At 51.3% G+C, this 25568-nt stretch overlaps 2 protein-coding genes across 3 annotated transcripts in view; one reads left to right on the forward strand and one right to left on the reverse strand.

Moving 5' to 3' along the window:
- brf1b (BRF1 RNA polymerase III transcription initiation factor subunit b) overlaps positions 1 to 25568 on the forward strand; it is a 50313-nt gene that overhangs the window by 21598 nt on the left and 3147 nt on the right. Inside the window, exons 7-14 of the mRNA XM_061746877.1 lie at positions 15473 to 15622; positions 15696 to 15789; positions 16100 to 16226; positions 18422 to 18461; positions 18583 to 18678; positions 21808 to 22191; positions 22284 to 22345; positions 23197 to 23278. Of these exons, the coding sequence (XP_061602861.1) occupies positions 15473 to 15622; positions 15696 to 15789; positions 16100 to 16226; positions 18422 to 18461; positions 18583 to 18678; positions 21808 to 22191; positions 22284 to 22345; positions 23197 to 23278 (1035 nt within the window). The remainder of the gene's footprint in view (positions 1 to 15472; positions 15623 to 15695; positions 15790 to 16099; positions 16227 to 18421; positions 18462 to 18582; positions 18679 to 21807; positions 22192 to 22283; positions 22346 to 23196; positions 23279 to 25568) is intronic.
- On the reverse strand, positions 328 to 11542 carry LOC133464396 (BTB/POZ domain-containing protein 6-B-like). 2 transcript variants are annotated; one of them, XM_061746333.1, is made up of 6 exons: positions 11419 to 11542; positions 10973 to 11318; positions 8803 to 9058; positions 2118 to 2208; positions 1870 to 1988; positions 328 to 1448 (listed from the first exon to the last, which is right to left on the reverse strand). In XM_061746333.1, exons 3-6 carry the CDS (start codon positions 8997 to 8999, stop codon positions 416 to 418), a joined length of 1440 nt encoding a protein of 479 aa, XP_061602317.1. In that variant the 5' UTR covers positions 9000 to 9058; positions 10973 to 11318; positions 11419 to 11542; the 3' UTR covers positions 328 to 415. The 2 variants fall into 2 exon arrangements, with proteins under 2 accessions (XP_061602317.1, XP_061602318.1); XM_061746334.1 differs by having other exon boundaries at positions 10973 to 11260; positions 11419 to 11497.

Below are 25568 nucleotides of genomic sequence, written 5' to 3' on the forward strand. Positions count from 1 at the left end.
AACTGGACTCTCAGCAGTCTGACCAGCACTGATCCAGCTGGAATTGAACTATGTAGTAGTAGTAGTAGTAGTAGTAGTAGTAGTAGTAGTAGCAGTAGTAGTAGTAATAGTAGTAGTCTGACCAGCACTGATCCAGCTGGACCTGAACTATGGGATTTTGTGCTTGTGTTGTTCTCTCAGATGTAAGTCGCTTTGGATAAAAGCGTCTGCTAAATGACAGTAGTAGTAGTAGTAGTAGTAGTAGTAGTAGTAGTAGTAATAATTGTAGTAGTAGTAAAAAACAGGGAACTAACTCAAAAAGAAGGACTCAAAGAAACAATGACGCGCTTGAGATTCAGACACAAACTTTAATGGTCGTCGTTCTTTGAACAAATCACAATCAGGAGCTGGGTTTCTGGGGGGGGGTTGGGGTTTCTCAGCAGTAGAAGACCAGTTCTGGGATCTGCCCCCCCTGCACGCCGGTACCGTTGGTGCTGTCCGACGAGCACTGGAACTGAAAAGTGACTTTCCCAGACTGCACCTCGGTCATCCCCTCCTGACCGAAGTAGCTGAGCTCGTTGCCATCCAGGACAGCGCTGACCGTGTAGAAGGTGTCCTGCTCCACCTGGACTGGGTGTTCGAACCACACGGGGAACGTGCTGCTGGACCCGTCGGACAGGAACTTGGTGATGTTCTGAGCCAGAACCGTGCCCTGCCTCTTCAGTTCGATCTTCACGCTGTACTCCGCCTTGCCGCTGCTGGAGCCGTACAGGCCCAGCCCGGCAATGAAGATCCGGCGGTCCACGGCGAACTGGATGCTGTCGCAGCGGCCGCGGTAGCGCCACTGGTTGCTGCGGTAGGCCGAGGACTGGAAGCGGTGGCACCTCTGCAGCGCCAGGCCGGCCCGCTTCACCGCGGGGAACTCCAGCTCGGGCTTGCTGGTGGCCGTGAACCACAGGAAGACGTCGTACGTCTCTTGCAGCGTCAGCACGCCCGACTGCGCCGGCCCGTCTGCAAACTCCTGCAGGGACATGGAGGGAATCCGGACCAGGTACAGGGCCTTGCCCAGCACCTGCCGCTGGTTCTGGGGGTTCACCGCCAGTTCCTGCCGCCGGCACTCAGCCGCCGCCCAGCTGAGCAGCGCCTGGAACACGACCACCTCGCGGCTGTTGAGCGTCTCCCTCTGCAGGATGATCTCCAGCGTGGGCTTGTCGATCTCGCAGAAGCCGTCGGAGCGCAGCGCCAGCTCGGCCTGGGCGTCGATCACCTCCCAGCAGCGCTGCGTCAGCTCGGGCTCCTCGAACAGCCGGCTCTGGGACAACAGCACGCAGGCGTTCTTGGCCTCCAGGCTCGTCTCCAGGAAGCTGACGCAAGCCCTGGCCAGCGCGGGGACGATGTACTTCTTAGCGGCGTACAGGGTGGCCAGCACGGTGTCGGCCTCCAGCTCGATCTCATCGCTGTACATGTACCTGAGGGAGAACCCACAGCAGCAGCGCGTTAGGAACCCAGACAATTCAGGATAGGACTCAAGAGAACTTCAGGTCAGCTTGAAAAACATGACTCAAATGAGTCAAGCTCAAATAAGAGACATTGAAACAGAGAAGATAGTTTAGAAAACAGTCAGGTTGTTCTCCAGTCCAACTCAAACCAGCGTCCATATATCTGATACTATATTCATTACAAAATGAAAACAAGATAGTAAGTTGGGTTCAAACAAGCCAGGCTAAAAAAAAGCTTGGCTTAAATAAAGAAGTCAGGGAGAGTCTGGGAGAGGTCTGGGTGAGGTCTGGGTGAGGTCTAGAGGTCTGGGAGAGGTCTAGAGGTCTGGGTGAGGTCTGGGAGAGGTCTGGGGGATGTGTGGGTGAGGTTTAGAGATCAGTCTGGACTCACTTCAAGAGCATGAGGAAGGCATCTGGCTCCACGTCAGGGATGTGGATCACAGACTGTCCCTCTGCCAGATCTCCATAAAACATGGCTCCAAACACTGAGCTGCCGACCGCTAACACGTACTGCAACGGTGAGAGAAAACCAGTCGGAACTAGAACCACACATGAATTCAGGGGACAGGACTAAGCTACAAATCAGAGCCCTGGGTTAGTCCGTTTGAGTCTACGATCACTGTGGACCAGGTTCTGTACCTTATGAGCCGGGACCGTCTGGGTTTCTCCCGGAGGACCGACCACGAAGTGAACGTCAGCCATCTGCTCGTTGTTGAACATCAGTGCGTTCCTGCAGGAAGAGACAACAGGAAGTACTCCCGTCAGCAGCCGTCTGAACCACGCAGTCTCACCGGTGGCCCTCGGCAGGAGGGTCCCCCCTTATGAGCCTGGTCCTGCTCAAGGTTTCTTCCCTCCTAAAGGGGAGTTTTTCCTTGCCACTTTTTGGCTTAAGGTTTTTCTCCCACTAGGGGAGTTTTTACCTGCCATTGTTTATGTAATAACTGCTCGGGGGTCATGTTCTGGGTATGGGTCTCTGGAAAGCGTCTAGAGACAACTCTGTTGTATTAGACGCTATATAAATAAAATTGAATTGAATTGAACCGGTGGAGGGACCTGAAGGGGTTTTTACCCAGAGTTCCTCCCCGTCCAGGGGGCGGAGCCAACGGGGGCGGAGCCAACGGGGGCGGAGCCAACGGTTGCTCATCAAACCGCCTGTCCTCCCAACGGGTTATTGCTACGACCAATCAGAGCAACAAAACCAGACCGGGGCGGCCCGCGCGTCTCAGTACCAAACTAGACCGGGGCGGCCCGCGCGTCTCAGTACCAAACTAGACTGGGGCGGCCCGCGCGTCTCAGTACCAAACTAGACCGAGGCGGCCCGCGTGTCTCACCATTAAACCAGACCGGGGCGGCCCGCGTGTCTCACCATTAAACTACACCGGGGCAGCCCGCGTGTCTCACCATTAAACCAGACCGGGGCGGCCCGCGTGTCTCATCATTAAACTAGACCGGGGCGGCCCACGTGTCTCACCATTAAACCAGACCGGGGCGGCCCGCGTGTCTCATCATTAAACCAGACCGGGGCGGCCCACGTGTCTCACCATTAAACCAGACCGGCCCGCGTGTCTCACCATTAAACCAGACCGGGGCGGCCCGCGTGTCTCACCATTAAACCAGACCGGGGCGGCCCGCGTGTCTCACCATTAAACCAGACCGGGGCGGCCCGCGTGTCTCACCATTAAACTACACCGGGGCGGCCCGCGTGTCTCACCATTAAACCAGACCGGGGCGGCCCGCGTGTCTCACCATTAAACTACACCGGGGCGGCCCGCGTGTCTCACCATTAAACCAGACCGGGGCGGCCCGCGTGTCTCACCATTAAACTACACCGGGGCGGCCCGCGTGTCTCACCATTAAACCAGACCGGGGCGGCCCGCGTGTCTCACCATTAAACTAGACCGGGGCGGCCCACGTGTCTCACCATTAAACCAGACCGGGGCGGCCCGCGCGTCTCAGTACCAAACTAGACTGGGGCGGCCCGCGCGTCTCAGTACCAAACTAGACCGAGGCGGCCCGCGTGTCTCACCATTAAACCAGACCGGGGCGGCCCGCGCGTCTCAGTACCAAACTAGACCGGGGCGGCCCGCGTGTCTCACCATTAAACCAGACCGGGGCGGCCCGCGTGTCTCACCATTAAACTACACCGGGGCAGCCCGCGTGTCTCACCATTAAACCAGACCGGGGCGGCCCGCGTGTCTCATCATTAAACTAGACCGGGGCGGCCCACGTGTCTCACCATTAAACCAGACCGGGGCGGCCCGCGTGTCTCATCATTAAACCAGACCGGGGCGGCCCACGTGTCTCACCATTAAACCAGACCGGCCCGCGTGTCTCACCATTAAACCAGACCGGGGCGGCCCGCGTGTCTCACCATTAAACCAGACCGGGGCGGCCCGCGTGTCTCACCATTAAACCAGACCGGGGCGGCCCGCGTGTCTCACCATTAAACCAGACCGGGGCGGCCCGCGTGTCTCACCATTAAACTACACCGGGGCGGCCCGCGTGTCTCACCATTAAACCAGACCGGGGCGGCCCGCGTGTCTCACCATTAAACTACACCGGGGCGGCCCGCGTGTCTCACCATTAAACCAGACCGGGGCGGCCCGCGTGTCTCACCATTAAACTACACCGGGGCGGCCCGCGTGTCTCACCATTAAACCAGACCGGGGCGGCCCGCGTGTCTCACCATTAAACTAGACCGGGGCGGCCCACGTGTCTCACCATTAAACCAGACCGGGGCGGCCCGCGCGTCTCAGTACCAAACTAGACCGGGGTGGCCCGCGTGTCTCATCATTAAACTAGACCGGGGCGGCCCGCGTGTCTCATCATTAAACTAGACCGGGGCCGCCCACGTGTCTCACCATTAAACCAGACCGGCCCGCGTGTCTCACCATTAAACTACACCGGGGCGGCCCGCGTGTCTCACCATTAAACTACACCGGGGCGGCCCACGTGTCTCACCATTAAACCAGACCGGGGCGGCCCGCGTGTCTCACCATTAAACTAGACCGGGGCGGCCCGCGTGTCTCACCATTAAACTACACCGGGGCGGCCCGCGGGGCGGCCCGCGTGTCTCCCCATTAAACCAGACCGGGGCGGCCCACGTGTCTCACCATTAAACCAGACCGGGGCGGCCCGCGTGTCTCACCATTAAACCAGACCGGGGCGGCCCGCGTGTCTCACCATTAAACTACACCGGGGCGGCCCGCGTGTCTCACCATTAAACCAGACCGGGGCGGCCCGCGTGTCTCACCATTAAACTAGACCGGGGCGGCCCACGTGTCTCACCATTAAACCAGACCGGGGCGGCCCGCGCGTCTCAGTACCAAACTAGACTGGGGCGGCCCGCGCGTCTCAGTACCAAACTAGACCGAGGCGGCCCGCGTGTCTCACCATTAAACCAGACCGGGGCGGCCCGCGCGTCTCAGTACCAAACTAGACCGGGGCGGCCCGCGTGTCTCACCATTAAACCAGACCGGGGCGGCCCGCGTGTCTCACCATTAAACTACACCGGGGCAGCCCGCGTGTCTCACCATTAAACCAGACCGGGGCGGCCCGCGTGTCTCATCATTAAACTAGACCGGGGCGGCCCACGTGTCTCACCATTAAACCAGACCGGGGCGGCCCGCGTGTCTCATCATTAAACCAGACCGGGGCGGCCCACGTGTCTCACCATTAAACCAGACCGGCCCGCGTGTCTCACCATTAAACCAGACCGGGGCGGCCCGCGTGTCTCACCATTAAACCAGACCGGGGCGGCCCGCGTGTCTCACCATTAAACCAGACCGGGGCGGCCCGCGTGTCTCACCATTAAACCAGACCGGGGCGGCCCGCGTGTCTCACCATTAAACCAGACCGGGGCGGCCCGCGTGTCTCACCATTAAACTACACCGGGGCGGCCCACGTGTCTCACCATTAAACCAGACCGGGGCGGCCCGCGTGTCTCACCATTAAACTACACCGGGGCGGCCCGCGTGTCTCACCATTAAACCAGACCGGGGCGGCCCGCGTGTCTCACCATTAAACTACACCGGGGCGGCCCGCGTGTCTCACCATTAAACCAGACCGGGGCGGCCCGCGTGTCTCACCATTAAACTAGACCGGGGCGGCCCACGTGTCTCACCATTAAACTAGACCGGGGCGGCCCGGGTGTCTCACCATTAAACCAGACCGGGGCGGCCCGCGTGTCTCACCATTAAACCAGACCGGGGCGGCCCGCGTGTCTCACCATTAAACCAGACCGGGGCGGCCCGCGTGTCTCACCATTAAACCAGACCGGGGCGGCCCGCGTGTCTCACCATTAAACCAGACCGGGGCGGCCCGCGTGTCTCACCATTAAACTAGACCGGGGCGGCCCACGTGTCTCACCATTAAACCAGACCGGGGCGGCCCGCGTGTCTCACCATTAAACTACACCGGGGCGGCCCGCGTGTCTCACCATTAAACTAGACCGGGGTGGCCCGCGTGTCTCATCATTAAACTAGACCGGGGTGGCCCGCGTGTCTCACCATTAAACTAGACCAGGGCGGCCCACGTGTCTCACCATTAAACCAGACCGGCCCGCGTGTCTCACCATTAAACCAGACCGGGGCGGCCCGCGTGTCTCACCATTAAACTAGACCGGGGCGGCCCGGGTGTCTCACCATTAAACCAGACCGGGGCGGCCCGCGTGTCTCACCATTAAACCAGACCGGGGCGGCCCGCGTGTCTCACCATTAAACCAGACCGGGGCGGCCCGCGTGTCTCACCATTAAACCAGACCGGGGCGGCCCGCGTGTCTCACCATTAAACTACACCTGGGCGGCCCGCGTGTCTCACCATTAAACCAGACCGGGGCGGCCCGCGTGTCTCACCATTAAACTACACCGGGGCGGCCCGCGTGTCTCACCATTAAACCAGACCGGGGCGGCCCGCGTGTCTCACCATTAAACTACACCGGGGCGGCCCGCGTGTCTCACCATTAAACCAGACCGGGGCGGCCCGCGTGTCTCACCGTTAAACCAGACCGGGGCGGCCCGCGTGTCTCACCATTAAACTACACCGGGGCGGCCCGCGTGTCTCACCATTAAACCAGACCGGGGCGGCCCGCGCGTCTCAGTACCAAACTAGACCGGGGTGGCCCGCGTGTCTCATCATTAAACTAGACCGGGGCGGCCCGCGTGTCTCATCATTAAACTAGACCGGGGCGGCCCACGTGTCTCACCATTAAACCAGACCGGCTCGCGTGTCTCACCATTAAACTACACCGGGGCGGCCCACGTGTCTCACCATTAAACTACACCGGGGCAGCCCGCGTGTCTCACCATTAAACTAGACCGGGGCGGCCCGCGTGTCTCACCATTAAACCAGACCGGGGCGGCCCGCGTGTCTCACCATTAAACTACACCGGGGCGGCCCCCGTGTCTCACCATTAAACCAGACCGGGGCGGCCCGCGTGTCTCACCATTAAACTACACCGGGGCGGCCTGCGTGTCTCACCATTAAACCAGACCGGGGCGGCCCGCGTGTCTCACCATTAAACTAGACCGGGGCGGCTGTGTGTCTCACCATTAAACTAGACCGGGGCGGCCCGCGTGTCTCATTTAGACCGGGGCGGCCCACGTGTCTCACCATTAAACCAGACCGGGGCAGCCCGCGTGTCTCACCATTAAACCAGACCGGGGCGGCCCGCGTGTCTCACCATTAAACCAGACCGGGGCGGCCCGCGTGTCTCACCATTAAACCAGACCGGGGCGGCCCGCGTGTCTCACCATTAAACCAGACCGGGGCGGCCCGCGTGTCTCAGTATTAAACCAGACCGGGGCGGCCCGCGTGTCTCACCATTAAACCAGACCGGGGCGGCCCGCGTGTCTCACCATTAAACTAGACCGGGGCGGCCCGCGTGTCTCACCATTAAACCAGACCGGGGCGGCCCGCGTGTCTCACCATTAAACTAGACCGGGGCGGCCCGCGTGTCTCACCATTAAACCAGACCGGGGCGGCCCGCGTGTCTCACCATTAAACCAGACCGGGGCGGCCCGCGTGTCTCACCATTAAACCAGACCGGGGCGGCCCGCGTGTCTCACCATTAAACCAGACCGGGGCGGCCCGCGTGTCTCACCATTAAACCAGACCGGCCCGCGTGTCTCACCATTAAACTAGACCGGGGCGGCCCACGTGTCTCAGTACCAAACCAGACCGGGGCGGCCCGCGTGTCTCACCATTAAACCAGACCGGGGCGGCCCACGTGTCTCAGTACCAAACCAGACCGGGGCGGCCCGCGTGTCTCACCATTAAACCAGACCGGGGCGGCCCGCGTGTCTCAATACTAAACGAGACCGGGGCGGCCCGCGTGTCTCACCATTAAACCAGACCGGGGCGGCCCGCGTGTCTCACCATTAAACCAGACCGGGGCGGCCCGCGTGTCTCACCATTAAACTAGACCGGGGCGGCCCACGTGTCTCAGTACCAAACCAGACCGGGGCGGCCCGCGTGTCTCACCATTAAACCAGACCGGGGCGGCCCGCGTGTCTCACCATTAAACCAGACCGGGGCGGCCCGGGTGTCTCAGTACCAAACGAGACGAGTGCACCACCAACCGCAAAGTCGCTTGCGTAGTACGCGAGGAGAGCGTGTCGTACCGGCGGTGGCCGGTAGGGGGCAGTAAGCAGAGCAACAGTTGGAAAAGGGATATATATTTAGTAGTAGCGGTAGTAGCAGTAGCAGATTAGAACAATGAACAAGTTTATATGACAATATTGGATGATGTAGGAGATTATAACATTGCTTTGGTTCAATTCAATTTCAATTCAATTTTATTTATATAGCGTCTAATACAACAGAGTTGTCTCTAGACGCTTTACAGAGACCCATACCCAGAACATGACCCCCGAGCAGTTATTACATAAACAATGGCAGGTAAAAACTCCCCTAGTGGGAGAAAAACCTTAAGCCAAACAGTGGCAGTGGTTGCGGTCTCGGCAAAGGAAACGGCGCCAGCGACTTCTGCGTCGTCACTTGTGGCCAGCCGGTATCGGACCGGGACCAGCCGGTATCGGACCGGGACCAGCTGGTATCAGACCGGGACCAGCGCCACTCACGGCCAGAGCCAGAACTGCAGGTCACGTACGCGTTCAGTGTCTTTTTGAGAACGTGCACGTTGACGCGTCAAATGAACGCAGGATACGCGTAGCGGCCATGATGCGTACATGGTCTGAACTGCAAGTATATCTGAGCTCTTAGTTACCATGGTTATCTAGCAGCAGACCTGTCAAACCTGCCCGCCCCTCTGGTCTTGCCCCGTTGCCCCGTAGCCCCGCCCCCCAGGTGTGCTGTGGTGCCTCACCTCTCCCTCAGGGTGGGGTGGGCCGCCTGCCAGCCGTCTCCCTCTTGGGTGTCGTCGTCATTGGTCTGAGCGTGTCGCTCATCGTCCTGCTCCGCTGAAAGCTCCGGGTCGCTCCTCTGGATGAAGCTCTTCTTGGCCTCCAGCAGCTCCACCTCCTCGCTGTGAGGGAGGCTGGTGGAGAAGAGCTCTGCCGCCATCGCCCCCGCTCCTCCTCCTCAGGGTGGGCGGAGCCCCCAGCTCACAGCATCACCACCTCCTGCCAGGGTGAGAGACAACAGCAGTTCAACGGTGGTGTCTCCAGCTGACTCCAGCACCAGAGCAGATTATCGTGAGCATCCGCACCATCTTTTCTTATTGACACCATCAATTCTTCTCTGTTGCTCTAAAAGCCAGAACAGGAAGTTACACAATACAATAACTTCCTGGAAAACAACATGCTCATTATTCCAGGATCAATATTATACAGGAGGAGCAAACAGTGATAAAAGTAACACCAGCAACCTCATTCAACGTTAAAATAGCCCTCCAGGGGAAAAAACATCAGTTTATCAAAGGAAAAGATGGACAAATGCTACAGCAAACTCCAGAGTTTTAGAAACGAGAGAAGTTCCCCAAAGAAACTCGGGAACCAGAACAATGGTCACCTGCAGCTGGACACCTGGAGCTAAACCTCTGCAGCTGGACACCTGGACCTGGACACCTGGAGCTAAACACCTGCAGCTGGACACCTGGAGCTAAACACCTGCAGCTGGACACCTGGAGCTGGACACCTGGAGCTGGACACCTGCAGCTAAACACCTGCAGCTGGACACCTGGAGCTAAACACCTGCAGCTGGACACCTGGAGCTGGACACCTGGAGCTGGACACCTGGACCTGGACACCTGGAGCTAAACACCTGCAGCTGGACACCTGGAGCTGGACACCTGCAGCTGGACACCTGGAGCTAAACACCTGCAGCTGGACACCTGGAGCTGGACACCTGCAGCTGGACACCTGGCGCTAAACCTCTGCAGCTGGACACCTGCAGCTGCGTTTCAGCTTTCCAGTCACATCTGGATCTGACCCGTGAATGACAGGTTTACGACTCGTCTGGACCTGCCACGTGCTCAAACTAAATATTAAATATATTTGTGGATCTCTTTAGTTAATAAATATTATTTTTTTAAATGTATATTTAAAAAATATGGATAATTTGACCTTTTAAATGTTCTAAATGTATTTGAGAAAATAAAATAGTACTGATATATAAACTCATACCCAGAAGAACCGGTATCAGAAAACAAGAACTGGTGTTGGAGCGTGGCTAGCAGCTGAGGAGGGGGAGGACACATCCATCAATCACAGACACACATCAAAAAATAATAACAATAATGATAATTATGTACACATACATATACACATATATATATATATATATATATATATATGTATATATATACGTACATACATACATACATACATACATATACATATATTAGGGCTGGACGATATGGACCAAAAGTCATATCTCGATATTTTCTTGCTGAATGGCGATACTCGATATATATATCGATATTTTTTCTGTGCCATAATTGGGGTTTCCCCCAAAGCATTATAACATAGCATCTCTGTTAGCTTCATTTTTTCTGAGGCAAACCCTTAAAAAAACAGTCAGTTTTAATACAAAGCCTCGTGCCAAATGTCACACAGGTTCCTTTATTAACAGAGGTCTGCACAATATCAAAATGTATAAAACAAATGAAATAAAAATAAACTGCCTGCATATATAGAATAAAAATGCTTCTTGAATAAAATAAAACAAATATCCCTTTCCTGCATAACAATTCAATTAAAATACACTGCAATTAATACAATGTAGACAGTAACAGGCAGACTTTTCCACTGACGTTGACAGTTGTGCAAATAACAAAACATTTGTGCAAATCTCAAATAAAACATTCAAGTCAATTCGTCACAAAATAAGCTTTATCAAAATCATTAAAAAAATGTAAAAAAAATTATTTAAAAAAAATTAAAAAAATTTAAATCGATATAAACGATATTGTCTCGTACCATATCGCGTTTGAAAATTATCGATATATATTAAAATTTAACTTGATATATCGCCCAGCCCTAACATATATACACACACACACACACATACAGAGATCTCTGAGACCTCAGACTCACCTGAGACAGGTGCAGTTTTCCTCCAGAACCGGACCTGGACCCGGACCTCTCCCCAGAACCGGACCTCTCCTCAGACCCGGACCTCTCCTCAGAACCTCTCCAGACCCTGCTGGTTCGGGCCCAGCTCACTGGAGCCCCGGTTCCGCTCAGCACCGACCCTGCAGGTGTGTGAACCCTGGACACCAGAACCTCCCGGTCCCCCGCGGCTCCGGTTCTCCCTGCTGGCCCGTGGTCCGGTCACCTCAACACATCCTGATCACTGATCAGTGATCAGTGATCGATACCGAGCTGGAGAGGAGCGGAGAGGAGCGGAGCGTCAGCCGCGCTGCAGGTGCTGGTTCTGGTTCTGGTTCTGGTTCATACCGAGAACAGAGTACTGGAATCACCGACAGGTCCTTGCACTAGATCTGTACTGCACGGAGCCGGCCCGGCCCGGCGTGCGTTACCTGTGTGCTGGTTCTGGACGTCTGATCCACCAGAACATGGAGATCAGTTCAGCACCGTTTGCAGGCTGACGCCATCTTGGTCCCGCTGCAGCTCCTGCAGTACCGAGCCGCTCCGGCAGAGGGAGACAAAGCTGGACCAAAGATGCTGTATCAAAGATACTCTATGGCTGAATTCCTATCTCCACCCTAAACCCTCAAGCCCTGAACCCTCACAGACTTTAGTGACGTCAGCTGGAAGTGATCAAGTGTGAGAGGGTGTGAGGGCTCCAAATGGTAGAAATAAGAATGGGACAGCACTTAGCACAAACCGGAAACACGTCAGATCAAAATGTTTTGTTTTGATCTGACGTGTTTCAGGTTTCTGCTTTCCCATTCCTATCATTCCTATCATCGGATCAGTCTAATTCTTTTTTTCCCTTCTAAAAATACTTCAATAACAATAACAGTATTATTAAGCAAAGAAGCACGTTTTATTTTAGTTTTAAATTTCAGTTTATCCGATGGTAAAACGTTGGCAGTTCTGCAGTGACCGACGACTCTGATTCTCTGAATCAGCACCATAGACATATATACGAATATATATATATATATATATATATATACACACACACACACACACACACACACACACACGTATATATGTCTATGATCAGCACCACCAGAGAGGAGAGCTATGTATTATATTATTAGCTATGAGAGCCAAATCTGGCGAGAGTGTGTTGCTCAGACAGAGACAGGTCCCAAACAAAGTTAATTTTCTCCTAATTTGTCGGTCTGAAAATTGCCATTTTGGTGTCAGAATGTTCAGAAAGTTTGTGGCTTTTGAAAAATGGGTCCCATATTTACTTAGGTTACTATGGGGAGAAGGAATTGGTAATAATCTGTGCTCGCGTTCACTTTTCCCATAGGACTCAATAGACTCAGGACCTGCTGTTAGTCTGCTAAAGGGGCAGTGGGGAAACCCACGTGACACAGATACAGGAAACACAACCGGAGTGGGGGAGTTTACAATAAAACACAACCGGAGTGGGGGAGAGTTTACAATAAAACACAACCGGAGTGGGGGGTAGAGTTTACAATAAAACGTCTCTGGCTGTATCCTACATGTTTCATAGTAAATACCAGGTTTACCGCAGGAAGCAAGTGTGAATTAAAGGGGACCTATTATGAAAAACACGTTTTTTCTTGTTTTAACATATATAAAGTGGTCTCCCCTGCCAGCACAGGGGAGACAAAATACCATGAAATTCTGCAGGCTCTCTGACCCCCGCCTTACAGAGTCCCCCAGTGTCACGTGACCTTTTTTTGAGCCATTCTGAATCTGCGCCTATGGTGACGTCACCATAGGCGCTCATTTCCATAGGTTCAGCCTCCGCTGCTGAAACCACGGCCACAACCAGCTCTCTACACTGCTGGAGCGGTGCTTCCTTCAGCCAGTCGGACGCGGCGCCGCAGCGGAGCGGATCCGGGTTAAATCATCCAGGTTCCCGGGTGGTTTGGGAGCTGGGTCCTCGGGGGTCTGTCCCAGGCTGGACCAGCTTCACCCTCCGAGATTTTCAGGCAAATCTGTCGGTTTGATCCCCTGTAACGGGCGATGCGCAGCGGATGCGCTCCGGAGCGGATCTGTGCGCCCGCCGTGGAGTTGCGGCGCCCGTCGCGCAGCATCCGCCGGGCAGATCCGGCTGAAATTCCGCTGGTCGGTCCCCGGGAGTCCCTGCTACCAGTCCAGGCCGGTTCCTGCGGTCCCGGCCGGTCGGAACCGGTCAGATTCCCCCGTTAAAGCCGCGGTGATGCGCGCTGCTCCAGCAGCGCGCTGCTCCAGCAGCGCGGCGCCTGGCGTGGCTCCGGGGCCAGCGTTCAGCATCCGCCGGGTAGATCCGGCTTAAATAGTGCATAAATGTTATTTATATACAACTCATATTTTATTTTTTTAACAATAAAGTTTCCATTTGTGAAAATTCAGTGTTGTGATAATTTACAGGCTCGGGCTGCTCTGGCGGAGCGAGGTTTATGCTCCTCCCCTGCTACACGTCATTCAGGGAGCCAATCAGCACAGAGCCTCATTATCATACCCCCCCCTTCCCTTAGAATGGAGCACAGAAAAAGGGGTTAGAAGCGGTAAAACTAGTGACAGGGCCTACAGGCTGGATTTATGATTTATGTAGAAAAAACAAGCTTTAGATTATTTTTAAGACATTCAAGGCCTGTTTAAAATATACATTAAATGCCATAATAGGTCACCTTTAAAGCTGCAAGCAGCGATGAACGGGCCCTTGCGTGTGCAATATTCACCAATAAAGGTCAAGGACTCAAAACCGAGTCCGATGACACCACCCACGAGTCTTTATGTCAAACCATTCAAAAGTTATGGCAGAAAATAGGAACTATCACATATCGACCAATCAGTAGAAGGTGCCACAAAGGGGTCACAAACCGGGCAGGTCGGTGACAAAAGGGAGTCCAGACATGGAGTACCAATTTGAAAATGTAATTTAATTAATAAATCATTAAAGTAAAAATTAAATCAAAGTAAACCAAAAAGTATATGTAGGTTTATAGGGTGTCAGTCATGTATGCTGTGTGTGGGTGAGTGAAGTGTGCTGAGTGCAAGTGTTGTATGCAGGAGGAAAGAATACTTAGTTCCCCATGGCAGGTGGAAACCCAGAACCAAGTCTGGGAGCAGCAAGAGCCAGACTGCAGGGCTAGAGAGCCTTAAATACACTGGCTCACACATGCACACAGGTGAGGCAAATTGGGCTGACGACCTGCCCATAACTTCCATCGAAGAAGCAGAAGGGCCAAGCAGTAGGCAGGCCGTCACAGGGGCTAAAATGAATTAGAAGGAATTGACATTGTCATTTGATTCAAGATGGCCGTCTTCCTGTTGGTGTTAGGGTATTGGTCCAAGAGACTTTTTGGTGCATCTTGACAAGTTGTACATGTGTAGCGAATTTTGTTTTTCTATGTGAATCTGGGGCGACGGGCTCGATTGTATAATTGTATACGTTTTCAAGGGGGCGCTACAGAGCAATTTTGCCACGCCCATTATAGCAAACTATTAAATATTACATTTTTCGCCAGGCCTGGTTTGCGTGCAAAATATGGTGACTTTTGGGGCACGTTTAGGGGGGCAAAAAGGCCCTCCTTTTGTTGGAAGAAGGAAAAAAAAATTAAAAAATCCTACAGATACAATAGGGCCTTCGCACTGTCAGTGCTCGGGCTCTAACTATAAATTAAAGTTCCTGAAATAGTTCAAAACTGCCCTACAAATGATGTCACAGACGTACAAACTGCACAAACGCTCACGTCATTTATTGGTTTCCTGAAGAGTGGCTTTAAAGCTTAGCAAGTGAGCTGGTGGGAACATGCCCACGGGCTGAGCTACAGCTTCTGACGGGGGCTTTCAGGGCCGACCTAGAGCTTCTGACGGGGGCTTTCAGGGCCGACCTAGAGCTTCCGACGGGGGCTTTCAGGGCCGACCCAGAGCTTCTGACGGGGGCTTTCAGGGCCGACCTAGAGCTTCTGACGGGGGCTTTCAGGGCCGACCCAGAGCTTCTGACGGGGGCTTTCAGGGCCGACCTAGAGCTTCTGACGGGGGCTTTCAGGGCCGACCCAGAGCTTCTGACGGGGGCTTTCAGGGCCGACCTAGAGCTTCTGACGGGGGCTTTCAGGGCCGACCTAGAGCTTCTTACAGGGGCTTTCAGGGCTGAACCTAGAGGTTCTGATGGGGCCTTCCAGGCCCACCTAGAGCACCTGACAGGGGGCTTCAGGGCCAAACTAGAGCATCTGACCCAGAGCGCGTGAAGGGGGCCTTTGGACCCTGAGCCCTCTGTCGCTGAATCTTACTGTAATAACTGAATGAGACGAGTACATGAGCAGCTCCAAACTCAAATCTGAAATCCAAGGTTTCAGACGTGGAACAGCCTGATATGGTGGGGTTCCATGGCTGAACACTGACAGAGAAGTCAAGAAGGCGTCCAATATTGCCACCGTGACCTTCTCTCTGTACTGCGCTGCAGTCCTTTATGTTGGCTATGTCTTCCTCCTCCTTCAGATCCCTGCCTGTACATCCCCCGCTTTGCTCACATGTTGGAATTTGGGGCGAAGACTCATGAGGTGTCCATGACAGCTCTTCGTCTTGTTCAGAGGATGAAGAGGGACTGGATGCACACAGGGCGCCGGCCCTCGGGACTCTGTGGAGCAGGTACGTCAGAGATGCCGGCCTGTAAATAGGAAGATCCTTCACAACCAGTAAATCTGCCCTGGTTCCTCCTCAGCTCTCCTGGTGGCAGCGCGGATGCACAAGTTTCGTCGTTCAGTGAAGGACGTTATCAGTGTGGTGAAAGTCTGCCAGACCACTTTGAGGAAGAGGTGAGGCTGCAGGAGATCCCTCTAGATCCTTGTAGATCCATAGGGATCCCAGTAGACCCCATTAGATCCCTTTGTGTATAACCCTTCTCTAACCAGGTAAGATTGTCATTGAGGGACGTGGCCGAGACAGTTGGACCAGAACACAAATACAAAGACCATGTAGATCCCTGTATCCCTGTAGATCCCCTAGATTCCCATAAGACCATAAGTCTATCCTTGTATATCCTCATTGATCCCTGTAGAGCCACATAGATCACAGTAGATCTTGATAGTTTTGATAAGAACACAACAACCCTTTTACTTCTGACAGGTTAACTGAGTTTGAGGACACGCCCACCAGTCAGCTGACCATCGATGAGTTCATGAGAGTGGATCTGGAGCAGGAATGTGACCCCCCCTCCTTTACTGCTGGACAACACAAGACCAAGATGCAGCAGGTAGATCTCCTCAATCCAGATCCTGGACCAGCAGGTCTACGTGGTCCCTGAAGACCAGGGTGGGCGTCATGGGGGGTCATCCGTGGGCCATGCCCCCCCAAATGAGTTATTGTGCCCCCCTCCACTCGCCCACAAGCAGGCCACGCCTTTGTGCCAAACTTTGTATTTTATTGATTTTGATTTTTTTTTTATCTTATTGAACGTGAAATCATCCTTCGTAAATTACATTTAAAAAATACATTTACAAAAAAAAAAATGTTTTTGGTTATATTTGCGTCACATGTGGGGATGTATGCTCATTGGTCCGGACACACACACGCGCGCGCAGTAGAACACACATACAAGCACACAAGTGTGCGTATTTAAAAATAGAGCGGGAGCAAAACTTTGTTTGATTGTACTTTATTTCAGTTTTTACATTAATCAAACCCATCGAAGTCTCATCCTCTGTTTCTGCATTAAAGAGCTCCGCTAAATCAGCTGTGCCAGTCCCAATTTCCTCGCACGTACGGTGCGCTTCGCCGCGTACGTTACGGCGTAGGCTCTGCGTCGATTTAACGCAGAACCATAAATCATGCTTCACTTTGAACGGCCGGCGTGAAGCCGGCTGGAAAAGTCTCTTTAGGCAGTCTTTCTTTTAAAAATCACCATAGTTTCTGTCTATCAGCGTGGCAACCAAGCACAACAGTGAACGATGACGTCTACTCTGGTGCAGTTATCGTGTTCAAGTTATTGATACAAAATCAACGGGACTTATGCATTTACAGTCAGAGCGATGCAGTGCGGTTTTTAATTATATTTTACTCTGGGGTGTCGTGAGATTTTATTCACTTTTGAAAGGTGTCATGACTGAAAAAAGGTTGAGAAAGGCTGTTTTAGACAGATTATTAATAGGAAAGCAGTGAGAATGCACTTTTTTCCTTAAAATGCTCCCCTACACAACTGATTTTGTGCCCGCCCTAATAAGCCTTGTGCCCCCTCTGAATATTTGCTCTGGCGCCGACCTTGCTGAAGACTGATCCTGCATCAGCAGTGTCCTCTAACAGAGCCAAGGCTGCCATTGTGATTGACAGCTTCCATCGTTGTGATTGACAAGTTCCATGGTTGTGATTGACAGGTTACATGGTTGTGATTGACAGGTTCATGGTTGTGATTGACAGGTTACATGGTTGTGATTGACAGGTTACATGGTTGTGATTGACAGGTTCATGGTTGTGATTGACAGGTTACATGGTTGTGATTGACAGGTTCATGGTTGTGATTGACAGGTTCCATGGTTGTGATTGACAGGTTCTATGGTTGTGATTGACAGGTTCCATGGTTGTGATTGACAGGTTCCATGGTTGTGATTGACAGGTTCCATGGTTGTGATTGACAGGTTACATGGTTGTGATTGACAGGTTCCATCGTTGTGATTGACAAGTTCCATGGTTGTGATTGACAGGTTCCATCATGGTTGTGATTGACAGGTTGCATCATTGTGATTGACAGGTTCATGGTTGTGATTGACAGGTTCATGGTTGTGATTGACAGGTTCCATGGTTGTGATTGACAGGTTCCATGGTTGTGATTGACAGGTTCTATGGTTGTGATTGAAAGGTTCCATGGTTGTGATTGACAGGTTCCATGGTTGTGATTGACAGGTTCCATGGTTGTGATTGACAGGTTCCATGGTTGTGATTGACAGGTTCCATGGTTGTGATTGACAGGTTCCATGGTTGTGATTGACAGGTTCCATGGTTGTGATTGACAGGTTCCATGGTTGTGATTGACAGGTTCCATGGTTGTGATTGACAGGTTCCATCGTTGAGCTCCTACCTTCATATGTTCATGTGGTTGATTGTGAGGTTGTTGCATCTCCATTGGTGTGTAACTTATCTGGTGATGTGGGGACTGTCGTGTCCTTCACGTGGTCGTGAACTTATTGATGAAGGTGAAATCCCAGCCCCGGAGTTGGTTCCAGGTGAGCAGCAGTCCACCTCCCAGAGCAGACTGACTGGTAGCAGCGACCAACAGGTTTCCTTTTTTAAGGATTTATGGAAAATGAAGAATCTGACGCTTCTTTGCATGAACATTATCTTTACCTCAGAGGTTCTAGAGGAGAGAAACTGCAATTCCCTGTGGATCGGTCCCCGGCCCGTCGGTGAGTACCTTTGGGTTTACTGTCAGTGACGGCTTCTTGTTTTCTGCCACAGCTGGAGAACGAGCTGGCGAAGAAGCTGGATGAGGTGGAAGGTGAGTCACAAGACCTACCAACACATCCCCCGCCCCTGCACCTCAACAGGAACTAAAACCGGGTCAAACAGAACCTAGGAAATCCAGTTATAACTGACTGATCTTTCTCTGGGGCCATCAGGAGAGATCAGCTGCTACAAGGACGAGATTGAGACGGAGCTGGAGAAGAGTCGACCCAAACTGAGAGGGATCTATGCTGCCTACGCCAAGGAGATGGGTCAGTACGCCACAGTACGGGTTCTAGTGGTATATAATAAATAAAACCTCAGCAGAGCCCTGGAGTGAACATGCAGATCACCATCAATCATCTGATCCAAGCTCAGGAAGTGTGTCAGATCCATCGAGACCACCCTGACCCCTAACCCAGGGTGGGTAAGGTTGGGGGGGCGCTGACAGTACTCGAGTTGTAAAAAAAAATCAGCGGGGGGTGGTGAATTTTATCATAATGGGACAGATCATTTGTGCTGATTACAAATAATATAATATATTACAAATAATATCACTGACCAAAACACCTGCAGAAATACTGCAGGAATGACATAGCAGCAGTTAAATGCAGCCTTCTGTAAGCTTTAAATATCCACTTGGCTTACATCAAATACATCAAAACACAACAATAAAAAACTGTTTTCTGAACTTATCAATATGACTCTGTCCTTCACAGGATAAGTAAAATGGATCACTGCAAAAACTCACAATCTTAACAAGAATATTTGTCTTTTTTCTAGTTAAAATGTCTCATTTTAGTAAAAAAATCTCATTACACTTAAAACAAGACTCATCACTGGAAAAAACAACAATTTTCACCTGTTTCAAGTAGATTTTCACTTGAAATAAGTAGAAAAATCTGCCAGTGGAACAAGATTTTTTGCTTGTAATAAGAAGATAAATCTTGTCCCACTGGCAGATTTTCGTACTTATTTCAAGTGAAAATTTACTTGAAACAGGTGAAAATTGTCACATTTTCTGGTGTTATTTTTCTGGTGATGACTCTAAATGTTGAAATAGCAGTAAAACCACATTCATTGATGAAATGACATAAGGGATGGAAAGGGGGATGGCAGTTTTACAGGGGGGATGATGTTAGGTCTAAATCAACATTACATAAATTCATAACGAGGAAAGACACAGAGACTACCTTGGAATGGGTTTTTAACGCACTTATGCAGAAGGCGGAGAGCAACGCAACAGGGGCAGAGCCCCTGACAGCAAAATGCTTCCCAAAGTCTTCCCCTCTGCATGATGCTTTTATTAAGAAACTTGACAGGAAATGATCATATAAAGACAGAACAGTAAACAATTAGACAGTAGACAGTACACAATGGGATGGAAGTGATAGTCTATCACACTACAGTAGGCAGATGTCACCAGACAGTCCAAAACCTGAGTAGATCAGGAAGTGGTGTTCCATGTGACCTCTGTTGACCAAGCATGACAGTGACAGTTTCATAAGGACAAAACAAGTTTAAAGGTTGAATTAACCTCACAATTCCCTCCTGTTTGTCCTTTTGAAACTTCAACTAAGATCCATCCATTAGGCTTAGAATAGTAGCCTCAAATTAAGGTCAAACATTTAAGAAATAGCAAGGGGTGTTTATAACACACTTAATGCTAGCTTGTTAACAGGTCAAATATGTCAAATATGTCAAGTAAATATGTCAAGGGAGAGGCGAAAATCCGGTTATATGGGTCAAAATTCCTCTCCGACCCTCCTAGTGAGCGATCACCCAGGCCAAGACACATAAAAGCTTAAAACATTTCACAGTAAACAAGATGAAACACTCCAGTGTCATCATAATCATCCTTGTCATCAGTTAGAGTTGACTTCAGAATACTGGACTAAGGAAGTTGGATGGTTCTTTGGACCATTTCCCTTAGACACAGAATGATACACACAGAACAGTACAAGGACAGTAATAGTCGGAATCATGATTTTAGTCATTATGTCAGTCCAGGGGCCGGAAGTCAGCCAGGACCCAAAAGTGGTGCCTGCTGAGCGGCTGTCTTCTGACACGACTTTGGCCAACTGACATAATCCGGCTATAGCTTTGGTAACATTAGCTTCCGTACCAGTTTCATCAGGGGTGAACATACAGCCTAAATTACAACACCAATGTAAGTAAAGAGTTTGAGGAACAATTTAACATGTCAGCATGTCTTCCATCTCTCGGACTCTTCTTCAGTCTGTTGTAGCCAGTCAGTTTGGGCTAGTCATCTTCTTCAGGCCCGTGGCTTGTGAGTAGGCGTCAGATGAGTTCTTCAGCGGACAAAGGTTTTGATACCGTCCGTCTTCCGGCCTACTCAGGGCTGGAAAGTTTTCTCCTAGCCCCCACTGTGACTGGTGAACGCACGTAGATCGTTCAGCCATTTTTACTGCTGTCGGGGTCGCAATCTGGACCACAAAGGGGAAGTCCCAACGTGGTGATGACCTTGTTTTCTGTTTCACCACTCGAATCAGGATCTGGCCACCTGGTTTCAGCAGTTCCTGCTTAGGAGAGAGAGGAGAAAGCAGCAGCTTACAAGAACTTTGAACATATGTTCAGCACTAGGGCTGCAACTAACGACTATTTTAATAGTCGACTAGTCACAGACTATTGAAACGATTAGTCGACTAATCGGATAATTAGTAAAAAAAATATAAATTTAGTATGAGGTTGCATTAATTATGTGGCAAATGATAATAAACACAAGAAATATGGCACTAGAGCCCTGCTATAGCGGTACTGTTTTCTTCATCCTGCTCCCGCTGCATTTCTGACCATTGCATCGGAATGGCGCATCGGAATGGCGCGTCGCCCCGATGCCTCAGATGTTGGGATCCCGGGTTTCGGCACCAAAAATGTTAGGTCTAAATCAACATTACATAAATTCATAACGAGGAAAGACACAGAGACTACCTTGGAATGGGTTTTTAACGCACTTCTGCAGAAGGGGGAGAGCAACGCAACAGGGGCAGAGCCCCTGACAGCAAAATGCTTCCCAAAGTAACCTCCTCCTGCATGATGCTTTTATTAAGAAACTTGACAGGAAATGACCATATAAGGACAGAACAGTAAACAATTAGACAGTAGACAATGGGGTGGAAGTGATAGTCAATCACACTACAGTAGACAGATGTCACCAGACAGTCCAAAACCTGAGTAGATCAGGAAGTGGCTGCTGTGACCTCTGTTGACCAAGCATGTGACAGTTTCATAAGGACAAGACAAGTTTAAAGGTTGAATTAACCTCACAGATGATTTGGAACGTTTTTATTTCAGGGGGGATGCCGTCCCCCCTCATCCCCCCCTCAACTCCAGTACTGGGCGCTGATCAAGTCCTTAAGCTCCATCATTCTTGTTTTCAGACCCAAACGATGACAAGGTTCAGTCTTCAGCCTCTGAGGCCGAGGAGCTAGAGGCTGAAGACCCTGAGCTCCAGGCAGCCACCCAGCACCTGACCCAGGACTTCCTGTGTCAGGTGATCCAGGAGGAGGGCGGGGGCAGGAAGGTGGGTGAGGGCCTCCTCAGCCAGGACGCTGAGTCAGAGAAAGCGGGGGTGGAGCCATGCGGTCAGGTCGCCCCTCTGTCCGCCATCCTGGGACAGCTGCCCAGCGCCACCATCCTGGGACAGCTGCCCAGCGCCACCATCCTGGGACAGCTGCCCAGCGCCACCATCCTGGGACAGCTGCCCAGCGCCACCAGCCTGGGACTCCAGGACACCTTCAAGACCTTGAACCAGTTGGAAGCAGGTTTGAAACCCGACGGGAGTGTTCACGCTGCCAGACCCCCAGTCATCTCCACAGGGGGTACGTCACTGTCTGGTTCCTCCTTTTTGTTCCAGATGAACCTTCGGAGGGTGGAGAACTGGACCTGGAAGGTATTGATGATCAGGAGATCGATAAGGTGAGTGGTGTTCTTCATGATAATCGTTATTTGTCGGGATTTATCTCACAAAACACGCGGAAGTCCTTCCAGATGAACTGCAGCTTTAGACTTTTATTGTGAAGGGGCTTCCTCTACCTACGTGTCGCTGCGTACCCTACAGCGTAGGCTCTACGTTGGTGTAACGCGGAACCATAATTTAGGCTTTACGCGCGTGCGTAAAGGTTTCACGCGCGCCTAAGACTTATTTTATATATATATGAAAAAAATCAGTGTCCCTTTAGGGGCTCCGTAGAGTGGCCCGGCACTCATTTGTTCTGTCCTCAGTCACTCTACAGTTGTCGCGGTGGGTGAAGAGGAGGTTCCCCGCGTGTCCTGCACCACGGCTGCAGCAGTACCAGAGTCCTGACTGACGCTTCAAACACAAAGGGACACGATCAGCGCTATTATATTATAAGTCTGATATGTGATGACATTAAGAGTATGACATGACTCTGACTTCATTTCCCCACCTCACCGCCTGAGTCGCCAGTTCCCCATATCTTAACCATGTTCCTACGGGAGGGTCAGGGTTGGCGTAGAGATACACACATTTTTCGGTTAGTTTTTTTTTTTTAAATCCCAACCTTTACGTAGAAGGTGTGTTTATGTAATAACTGCTCGGGGGTCATGTTCTGGGTATGGGTCTCTGGAAAGCGTCTAGAGACAACTTTTGTTGTAGTAGACGCTATATAAATAAAATTGAATTGAATTGAATTGACTATGAGGCTGATTTGTTCCAGCCAGTTGGGTGACCACCAGTACCGTCACTACTGGACCTCAGGAACTGGTCCCGTTTCTAACATCTAGTGCGCTCCTCTTTCGCTCTGCAGTACATCCTGAACGACAACGAGGTGGAAGTGAAGACGGAGCTCTGGATGAAGGAGAACGCAGAATATCTGAAGGAGCAGAAAGGTGGGGGTGATCCGCTGGCCAGGGGTCCGTTTCACAAAGCAGGTTTAGTGAAAACTCTGAGTCTGTTAACCCTGAAATGAGGGAAACTCTGAGTTTTCCGTTTCACAAAGGGAGGTAACTCAAACCAGAGAAAGAGGGGTAACTCTAGCCTGTTTCACAAAGAGAGGTAACTTAAGCTCTCGGTCAGTTACCGTAGTAACAGACTCTCTGAACGTAACCTGGTCAGTTACCGTAGTAACAGACTCTCTGAAACTAACCTGGTCGGGATGTAGAGAAAATCCTTTTTGGGACCTCTACAATATTTTTAAGTAGGCTATAAACCTTCCGTCCAACAATTAAAAAAACACAAGAGTCAGTTTGTTCGGCTGGTCTTCGTCCAAAAGTACTGTGAAGGTCTTTATTGCAAAAAATACAAGTAAAGCTGGTTCACAGGAGAGCAGTGATTGATCCGGACCAAAAAGAGCACTGTGCGTCTCGCACCCGGTTTTATATCATACAAAAGCTCAATACGATCCCAATAGCTTCATATGTTTTTTCTACCCATCTGTGCCTTTCCCTCTTGATTTACGCTGTTCGACAGGCTTCTGTCCTTGACTTCAAAGCCTACATGGCTTACTTTAACATATGTATCCAACACTTCCCAATCTTATCTGTGTGACATATAGCTTCGCTGGTCCTAATTGCTCCTACTGTACTTTCCCACTTCAGCTCACACCAGCTGTCCTTGTTGTAATTCCTTTAGTACATCAGAACCAGGTGTAGGTCAGCTTAGAAAACAGTTTTTGACTTTGGATACACCGGTGGCGACACAATGGTATTGTGCGCCTATTTTCCAAAGGGTAACACTGGGATTTGGGGGGGGGGGAGAAAAAAAACATCTTCACACTGAATATAATACAATACGTAGTATCAAGGTGCAAAAACACCTCAGCACACAGAGCAACAGACATCACAAGACTTGCATGTGGGTGTGTGAGTGGGGGGTGTGTGTGTGTGTGTGGGGGGGGTCCCCGCACAGTACATCCAAGTGATCGCCGTCGTGGCGCTCGAAACCCAGAGACTGTTGGGGGGGGGGGCTGATAAGAGGGGGAAGCCAAGGAAGGCGTTGAAATTGAGGGAAGTGTGTGTGTTTGTCAGTAAGTGTCTGTCTGTGAAGCGATGAGTCTGTCCGTGAACCTTCGCCCAGAGCTGCTCTCAGCCATATGTCCTTGATGTTATCAGGCGGCTCGGTAACGTTCTGAAACAGGGATCCGCAGGTGTTCGTGGGAGAGGGGGAGGGTTAGTAGTAGTGGGGGCAGAGTCATCTTGTTTACATTCCACCAGGAAGATTGTGACCAGGAGCGATCGGCCTAAGACCGCTCTGTCAAGGGCAGATTATAGAATCAACAATTTTATTGAAAAACAGGCAGCCCAGTAATTTTCCGTCTGCCTTCAGTCTCTGGTTCATCAGTGGCGACTCCAATCAGATTTGTGATCACTTCCCGCCAAGCCGAGCTTCCAACTTCTCCAGTGTGTTATCAATCTTGCCAATGAGCTCAAACACCCCCGCCAGTCTGTTCGAGAATTGCATCCAGCTTACGGCTCTGCTCCCCAAACGTTAAAGTCAGAGCGTTGATCGCCTTGCTTCATCCTTCAGCCGCGTCCGGCAGCTCTGAAAGAGCCAAAACAGCTGTCGACGTCTTGCGCGTTTGTCGGTAGACAAGTAATCCCCCCCCCCCGATCAGGAGGATGATCAGGAGAAATCCTGCTATCATAAATCCAATTATGAAGGCGTCTTCAACATCCTCGACAGACAGAATCTTGAGACACAAAGGCTTCCAGTATTTGTAGGAATCCATTGTGTATCCAGAAAAAAAGGTCCCATCGGGGCAAGAGGGCTCCCTTACCCCCTGTCTCCTGGTCGCAAAAATGTGGTCAATTGTGCTGAGAGACCAGTTAATCAATTCCATAATTGTAGAGTTTCGGAGGAGTGAAAAAGAAGAGACTCTGAAGACGAGACAAACAAGCAGTAGCAGGGCTGGCAGATAAGGGAGAGAGCAGAAAAAGCGTCCGCCTTGGTCGAGAGCCGGAAGAGAAGAGAGGACATGTATGACCTCATTGATATATTATACTTTCACTGTGCTCATGTGCTTATCAGGCAGCTTACAAGGCCTCCCCGGCTCCCTCTAACACCTGCACTGGGGCCCCTTTTCATACAGTCCCAGTGTTCACATACAACTCCCTGTTGTATTTTCCACAGCACCATGCAGAATTTCCAGCCTTACACATTATGTTTTCTAATTCAAATGAT

The sequence above is a fragment of the Cololabis saira genome, chromosome 18 (assembly GCF_033807715.1).
Source record: "Cololabis saira isolate AMF1-May2022 chromosome 18, fColSai1.1, whole genome shotgun sequence".
NCBI lineage: Eukaryota > Metazoa > Chordata > Actinopteri > Beloniformes > Belonidae > Cololabis > Cololabis saira.

What these genes read in the sequence shown, in the direction of transcription:
- LOC133464396 (XM_061746333.1), bottom strand. Translation starts at nt 8,999, where the DNA reads ATGGCGGCAGAGCTCTTCTCCACCAGCCTCCCTCACAGCGAGGAGGTG. An exon ending in CACCCCACCCTGAGGGAGAG is followed by an intron (nt 2,209 to 8,802) that starts GTGAGGCACCAC and finishes CTCTTCCTGCAG; the next exon opens with GAACGCACTGATGTTCAACA. An exon ending in AGACGGTCCCGGCTCATAAG is followed by an intron (nt 1,989 to 2,117) that starts GTACAGAACCTG and finishes TCACCGTTGCAG; the next exon opens with TACGTGTTAGCGGTCGGCAG.